Source organism: Benincasa hispida, chromosome 12 (genome assembly GCF_009727055.1).
Source record: "Benincasa hispida cultivar B227 chromosome 12, ASM972705v1, whole genome shotgun sequence".
In the NCBI taxonomy this organism is placed as follows: domain Eukaryota; kingdom Viridiplantae; phylum Streptophyta; class Magnoliopsida; order Cucurbitales; family Cucurbitaceae; genus Benincasa; species Benincasa hispida.
The window spans coordinates 40604975-40613857 of NC_052360.1; the positions used below are offsets into that span (position 1 = coordinate 40604975).

The following is an 8883-nucleotide window of genomic DNA, read 5'->3' on the forward strand; positions in this document are numbered from 1 at the left end:
ATCTATTCACTTCCTTATAAAAAACTTGGCATTTCCTTTACTGCTTCATTTCTTAGCTGGTCTCCTATCTGTCACCATTTTCGTATTGTACCTCTTCATTCCTTATCTTCCCTACATTTGTCAGTCTCCATACATTATATCAAAATTCATTAGTTTAGGGAACATGTACCTGGACCAGATGTAAGGGTTGATTTTCATGGGAACCGGGAAAGCCGTTGATTCAAACAGATGACATCCCTTCCTTTCTAAGATTCTTCCCTATAGTAGGTTATTCATGGAATTTTGGTTGGTAGGGAGGGACATTGACAGGCTTTTTCAGAGCTAGGAGAAGGGAATCGGGGGTGGATTCTGCCTAAAGGGTATCATAAGCAGGATCAGTTAGGCTCTTCACTCAAGCTCTCCCTCTGAAGATGACTAACGGGAAAGAATGGCTGAATCTTCAACGAAAGTAGATGTCCATGGAGAAATACTTTATAGAGAGGACGGATGATAGCATTCTATACCCACGTTTTGGTGGAGATGGGAACCCAAAAAAAAACACATTTTGAGCCCGAGGGACGTTGAATTTTGTTGCCGATTTGGGCCCATTTGGGAATGGCACAAACACGCCAACAACCGAAAGACACGAAGAGGGTACATCAGAAAATTCTGGCGAGTAGTCGGATAGGATTTGTCTTGAATAGGTTCAAGGGATTATGAAAGTCAAGGGATACGAGAGGGCATACGATTAATGAGGTGAGCCGCAGTAATGAAATGGAATTCTTTTTCCCAAATAAGAATAGGATGTAAGAAGTGCAGACAACATTAAGGACCGGGCAACTTCCACCAGATGACAATTTTTACGCTTCAGCACTCATTTTTTTGTGGGAGTTATAAGCACAGAGCTTCTGTGTCTGACAATCCCTCTTTAGACACAAGGAAAGTCATGGAAAGAGGTGTTATTAAAGAACTCTCACCATTTATCACTCCTAAAAAATTCCAATCTTTGCATGGAATTGTGTTATCAAAACCATGGTATAAAATTGGTGTGAAAGATTGGAAAGACACCTCAGATTTCATCAGCAAGTAAGAACAACCCAAGTGAGGCGTGTGTGTCATCTTATTGAAAGTAAGAACCAACGTTTATAAGTGGGTAGTAGGTAGGTGGGCGTCCCTAGACTTCACTTATGAATGAGGGAAGAAAGGACTGAGATCGCTTATAAGGTTGAGAACGAAAAGTAATATGACTTGTGGCAGCCGAAATACATACATCCACAATTTAGAGACGCTATATTAATATGGTGGAATAAATTGGTAGGAAACAAATAATTCATATATTGAAAGTTGGATGTTCCTAAACGATAATGCCATACATAAAGTCATTTTTCGGAAGTAGAAAATTTAAAGACTAAATAACCAGTTCATTGATCCTCCCTAGAAGAAGCATCATTAGAAAGGAAGTTAGACCCCCTTATTGCTGGGCATTCCAATCGTTATCCTCGAATTCTGATTCCTGAAAACACAACAGAATCTGCATGAGAAAATGCCTTACAAATTTCAATCCTTTTGTGTAATTTACTGACGATAAAATATTTATTATGAAATTTGTAGGGCACATGAAGTATATCACGAATTAACCTAAACCATCAAAAGGAGATGGTATTCCTTTCCCTGCAACGGGGCTTATTCTAATACGTTAATTTTCTCACACTCGGACAGTATGAAACAAATAATTCTGAAGAACTGGTAATGTTCTGTTGCACCCCGGAATCTACCAATCCAGGGTTTCTTGCAACATTAATGCTAATAAGTCCAGAAGATGAATGTACCTGATTGTGCAATGACACACACCCGACAACACTCAAATTGGTTCTTATTTATTGGCTGAGGGCTGACGCAGATGTATTCTCATTAATTGCAGTCACTTACAAGTGCACGACCAGAGGATTTGTCATGTGATTGTCATCGCCTATTGTTCGAGGGCCTGCCATGTAACTTCCAACATTGATCCTTCATGCCATGGCTTCTTGCAAGCTGCTCATAGACAGGTGTGGGCGTTTTATCACACATCGACACTGGAAGCCTTCGTAACAAAGACTGATTTGCATCAGTAGAACAACCACGGGGATTGTTCATAGCATGTGACTGATCCACTTCCGTCGAACTTCTGAACAAACATTCTCTGAGGGAAGGAGTAGGTCGTTGAGCCCAATATTCGACTCCGAACACTGTCAAATGTTGGGTTCAATCCAGCTAAAACAATACACCCGATCTGCCTCTTCAAGTTTCAAGTACTGGACCCATCTTGTGTAGAGTTCCAAACAATTTCTCGGCAAAGGTCCATCTCTTGCCAATACACTGATAATTTATTAAAGTAGGAAGTAACATCCATGGTCTCTTTCTTGCACTCATGGACCTATTGTGTAACGTGTACAATCAAGATGCGTTCTGTCGCTTTGAGTACATATTCCTGGCTGCCTCCCAGATATCTCTAGCAGTTTACTGCATACAGTAAGGGTCGGCCAATCTGTGGCTCCATACTATTGATGAGGATAGAACGTAATAGAGATCCTCCCATTTCCAGATTCTTTCTTGAGGATTGCCTGGGATAGGTTTCGGAATTTCTCCTGTAGATACCGAATTTGTACCTTCCTTCGAGGGCCATCTAATCGACTGGGACTAGGAAAAATAATTCTCCCCATTCAGTTTTCTCCTACCAGAAATCTTGCAGTATTTCCCATTGAGCCAATTAAATAAGTTGTATTAGGCAAATAGAGAAACGAATTTACCGGATTCTCTGTGGTGACTGGTGAGGGTTTAGGCCAAAGGCCGTCCAAATCTAAAATCTGCATTTGAGATAGGCCAATCTATGTCGAAACATACGTTAGGGTACTAGGCCGAACCACCATGACTTGGTGCGGATATACGAAAAAAACCTTCGATCGATGGCTGGTTGTGAGAAGGAACCAAGTTAGGTTATGCTGGAATCAGGTCAGGGTCGGGTCAGGTCCTTGGGAAAGACAAACGCGGCTCGGAGGAGCAGTCCGGATCTGCACTTGGGAAAACGATGTAGACAGAAGGTAGACGCAATTCGCTCCTCTCCTTGGCTGGTTCGGCTCCCAAAGTGGTCGCGGCTGGGCAGAGAAGGGAACGGCTGGCGACTCGTGCTATCCGATCAACTCCTCTCCTCGGTTCAGCTCCCGAAGTGGTTGCGGCTGGGTAGAGAAAGGAACGGCCAGCACGAGCGAGGGTTTTTGTGGCCCGATCGCATGGTTCTGTCCTTCGACGGAACCCTCGGTCGACGTCGACGACGCTCCCTGCGGCGGCTGGACGACGGCTATGGTGGCTGAAAGAAGTTGCGGTAGGGCAGATTGGAGGTATTCTTTTACAGCTTCTTGGATAACAACTTTCATGTCCATGATTGGAGCTTCGTCTGTAGAAGATGTCTGTGGTTGGTTCTCGTCAATGACAGCTAGGGTTTCATCGCCACGTTCTGATACCATGATGAAATATGAGAAAAGAGAGACCAACACATAGTTTACGTGGAAACTTTAGAATAGGGAGAAAAACCACGATATAGACCTTTTTCTTATTATTTTTAATTGATACACTGAATACAAGAGAATAGGGTGAATAAATAGACATTAGAGAGCCCTAGGGTAGAAGACAATTACAATAATACTCCTAGGAAAAAAACTTACTTTCAACAAATATAATTGTTATTTTGTAATATTATATAATTTATATTACATTATTTACTAAACTGTATTTACATTATTTACTAAACTGTATTTCTAAATTTTTTAATCTTTATTTAATAGTATTCTCCATTTTCAAATTTAAAATTCAAAATTTGGATATAACGAATACATAAAAATGTTGTTTTCAAAATTTTCACTATTTGTATCCGAGACTAAATAATTAGCTGTGTTTAGTTTATTAAAAATGTTTCAAAATAAAATTTATATTTAAAATGCTGATTTCAGTTTTTAGGTGTTTTAATTGTATATTGAGCGTATGGGAGCGCTATATAGATATACAATACGTTCACCAATTTTACGGTAGAGATACTATATAACAAGGCTCAATTCACAATTGACATTTTTTTTTTCAAAATGCATCGTTGAGAATATAAAATTTGTGTTCAGAGTCTCATAATACAAAGAGGATGTAAAAGTTATTACTATTTTTTTTAAAAGAAAAATTAATTATACTAGTAAGGAAAAATTAATTAAAAATAGAAAAAGTTACTTTTTAATCTCCAATTTTTAAAGAATATGTTTGTTTCGGGTAAATTTTAAAAATATATCTTTTTAGTCTCAAAGTTTATAAAAATAGGTCTATTTTGACTTGAGTTTGCAAAATGTATATTTTTAGTCATTAAATTTTTAAAAATAAGTTTAAAATGTCATATAATTATTTAAAATAATAGTATAAAGTTATTTAAAGGACCTTTTATACTAATTTTTAAAAACTCAAAGGACATTTAAAATTCAAAGGATATGAACGAAATGGGTGTATTCTTATAAACCTAGAGACTAAAATGAACATTTTTAAAATAACTTATTCTTATAAAAAGGACCAAACACACATGTTCCTCAAAACTTATGACTAAAATGGGTAACTTTCCCTAAAAACTAAAATAATTAATAATTTCATTATAGTTAATTTAATTTTTTAAAAATTAATTAATTAGTTAATAGACAAATGGCATTAGTGCAAATCTTGGGAACTAAATGAAAAGTATACTAGATATTCAACGGTAAAAATGTACCACTCTCAAACTTACTTATTGACCAAATGAAAAACTAAATTAGTTAAAAATGATATCCTTACCAGGTTTTGAAACCAAACTTTGGTCTCCAACTATGTAACTTTGTCCATGTTTAAAATGATTAAAAAGAGTGTCCCGAAATAAGGAGGCTCATTTATTTAATTAAGCAGGACATCGGTTGTAATCAGTTACAATAATGTGATAAACAAGTATGAAATTCTCCCAGCTTGAGGATTGCAAATTAAGCCAATTAACTAAGGCGAGTAGACAGAGATTGTAGTTTACATTTGCAGAGAGATCAGGCAGCTCCAACCCTATCACGAGGAATCAGGCGTAGTTCAGAGCCATGTTTGAGGAAGACATTGCCTACAAAAAACACATCCAGCCATAAATCTCAACTGCAAATGGAATTACATGGCCTCAAGCTTCACTGAATTATGAAATGAATTTCATACAAAAGTTGTAGGTTGTTTAGCCGTAGGAATATGTATATATAAATAGCAATATCAATGAAGAGGTTAAAATTTTAAACTAAAATACACAAAATGTATCTTATGCTGAGGAAGGAAGAAATCAGATTTTGATTTTCAAAGGGAACTTGACATTTCAGATGGGGGTTAAAGTAGAAAACAATGTCAATAGTTAGTGAAACGGTCGTGGGTTTGGTTCATACTATCACAGACAAATACCAACTGCTGTCACCAGTTATAGAATACCCTCCATCCTTATATCGACACAGAACTCGAGTTTTTTCACCACATTATGCAGTTCAGCATATGCTTCTATAGTTGGGATACTTAAATAACACGAAAAATGGCCATAATAGAAGCAAGGACACAATAAATTGTAGGGCTTAAGAATAAGGCCATTGATCAGCTTACCAGCACTTTGTTGAGGATTTATTCCAACGCCATCTGCACATCATTGATCAGTGTTAGACAGACACATAAATGAAGGGCTAAATGACTAGAATGGAACATAATTTCGGCGCATCTAAAAGCACATGTGCAATTTGAATCTGAGGACAAATCATGGCATATGAGGATCCACAAAGCATCTCTCATCTAACAATGTCATTTCTATCAAATATTAAAATGACTAGCATCAACAGAAACACGACCACTGTCCATATCTCATAGTTTACGAATTCCAAAGCCCAATCTCTGACCCTTCTATCATAAGATATCAGTGAAATCATGAAAAAGCTGCACATAATTAGCTCATACGAGCAGTTGCAAATTATCTCAGTTCAGAGGGGTCGGTTTTCTTCATCTGGGAAGAAAATCCTAGGAATTTTTGCTTCCATATTAGTAATCGTACAATGGAAACTAGCATGAAGAGGACTCTCTGTGACATAAAAACCAAAAAAGAAAATCACAAGCACATCTCAAGAGGGATCAAAGAGGGACGATGTAGGCAAGTTCAACTAACATCAAGGATTACCTATAGCATAATAACAACAATCATCTCCAAACACGTAGTAGTTTTTATGATGACATCCAATTCTTATCATATTAAACTACTGTCGACAGTCTTCTTGATACACGAATCTGCAGACCCATCAAATCCAAATCGGCTACATTTATATATCTTGAATACAAAAGATGATGGTGGACAACCTCCATCATGGGCAGGTTCAAGAACAGTTTTCATTTTCCGATCGGAAACAACCCAACTTATCATTAAAAAGAAAGGACAATCACAAGCAATTGAAAGTTGACAGAGAAGGCTTCGCATTTTAACGTTTAGTTACTTTCTTGATCAAAGAAAAAAGAATTGCGCTCCAAAAATAACACTGACCTAATATCCACACATCCACTTACTAATACTCGTTTCTCAAAAAAAAAAAAAAAAAATCACGCATCGTGCGATTGAAAGCACGCCTACCATCTCTTAAGGATCTCACCACCAAATCTCATTTATAAGACCACACGTATCCGAAATTGTTAATTACAAACGAAATTTCGCGCATGCAGATTCCAATCACAATCGATCAAAACGGAGGCAATCAGTTACCATTGGTGATGATGGCGCTGGTTTGCGGGGGCACCTTAAATTCTTCAGCGGCAAATTTGAGGACAGCGGTGAAGGGCGCGGCCTCTGGAACACTAAACCTGAGAGCCAAAAGAAATTGGAAGACGATGAGATTGGATCTTAGTAGAGCTGGGGACGGAAAAGGGAAAACCCTAGGAGCGAAAAATAATCAAGGGTTTAAGATTACGAACACTTTGAAAGGGAGCTTGGGGTCTGAGGTGAGAGTGACTTTGAAGGAGACCTTTCCGCCACCAGCACCCGCCATTTTCGAGCTGTGTGATGTGTTGAAGGTTGAACCTCGTTTATTTTGGAGGAGATTCTTGTTATGAATTTTATGGGTACGGCTTACCAATTCTTCCCCTATCTTAGAGAATATTAATTTATATTTTTGGAGTGTTCAGAGTTGGTTTTGGTTCATTGTTGCTAAAAATTGAGTTTTAAAAAGAAAAATGACTTTTGAGAATCTACCTAAACCAATGTGGGTACAGTAGAAATGCGATACATGCCGTCTGCTCGAATGGACATGGCAAGGTGAGTGATTATTTTTTGAAAAAAAAATTATTTATTAATAATTTTTTAATTTTTAAATTATTATTATTATTATTTTTTCAACGCTCCACGTGCCATGATGAGTGCAGTCAAGTTTTCAGCACGCACGTTTAGTGGCTCTAAATAGAATACCTTTTACTCTCTCAACTCTCTTTTCCTTGTTTTCTGATCGTTTTTCGAGCAAATCAGTCTGAACGGTGTGAGTTTCTGGTCGATGACGGTGCATTTCCGATCGAGACCTTTTTTTGGGCCGTTTTATCCTAGAGAAGATATGACAAACTTGTTGAACTGTTTCCACACCTGGGTAGAGCCACGAAACATCTTAAAGAGAGTGAGATCCATGACTCAACATATAACGAGTTTTTGTTTTGTATGTTACACATTTCTGACGACCGTTGGTTCCTGATTGTTTGCTGCTGTCGAGTTTCACTATCGGAGGGTAGCCGATTGCAACATTCTTAAGACGTTTTGTCTACCAATTTTGTAGTGGCCCTCATAAGCAACAACGACATTATGACATCTGACCTCAATCGTCCGTTTCGATTCGAAGGAGCAAACTTCAAACGGTGGAAGCAGAATATGTTGTTTTTCCTTATTGTCAAGAAAGTTGCCAACGCTTGTACCACAGATAAGCCAACCGTCCTGATAGAAGATCCAATTGAACAATAAATAAAAGAAGCCGTTGATTGGGAAGAGAAAGATTTTTTATATAAAAATTTTGTATTAAATGGTTTGACTGATGATCTTTATGACTACTACAACACAATGAAGATAGCAAAGGAAGTCTGAGATGCCTTGCAAAAGAAATATGACATCGAGGAGGTCGGGTTGAAAAAATATGTTGTCAGCTATTACCTCAAGTTCCAGATGACGGATGACAAATCTGTGGAAGTCCAGTCATATGAACTGCAGAAGATAGCCCATGAAATAATAACGGAAGGTATGCTTCTAGACGAACAATTCCAAGTTGTTGTTATTATTGATAAACTGCCCCCTTTGTGGAAAGATTTTAAGAACGTATTGAGGCATAAAACCGAGGAACTTTTCTTGAAGAGTCTTATCACCCGACTAAGGATTGAGGAGGAAGCCCAGAAGCAGGACCAGAGAGAAAAGGTGAACATCGTACCTAGGAGATCCGCCTCTGCCAAAGTCTGACAAAAAGTCCAAGGGGACAAAAAGGAAAGGTCAGAACCGTGGTTCCAACAACTAGAACCAATAGAAGAAGCAAAAATCCCCTTGGGAAGAAACGGTACAGTTCCTTTGCTTTAACTGTAATAAATTTGGACACATGGCTAGGAATTGTATGAACAGGTTTCGTCCTGCTGGTTAGGCGAACCTGATAGAGGAACCATTAATTGCCATGATCACGAAGTAAATGTGATTGGTGGTTCTGAGTGGTGGTGGATAGACACTGGTGCCATGCACCATTTTTTCACGACCTTAGTCTCTTTAAAACTTATATTGAAACTAAGGATAAGAATATTCTATTGGGGAATCACCACTCTATGAAAGTTGTTGGAAAGATGAGGTGGAGTTGAAATTTACCT

General features: G+C 37.9%; 1 protein-coding gene across 1 annotated transcript; it reads right to left on the reverse strand.

Annotated features, from left to right (window-relative positions):
* Positions 1-4871: 4871 nt before the first annotated feature.
* On the reverse strand, positions 4872-7147 carry LOC120092802 (ubiquitin-fold modifier 1). The gene is made up of 4 exons (XM_039051006.1): positions 6979-7147; positions 6770-6867; positions 5635-5667; positions 4872-5119 (listed from the first exon to the last, which is right to left on the reverse strand). Exons 1-4 carry the CDS (start codon positions 7050-7052, stop codon positions 5052-5054), a joined length of 273 nt encoding a protein of 90 aa, XP_038906934.1. The 5' UTR covers positions 7053-7147; the 3' UTR covers positions 4872-5051.
* Positions 7148-8883: the final 1736 nt, after the last annotated feature.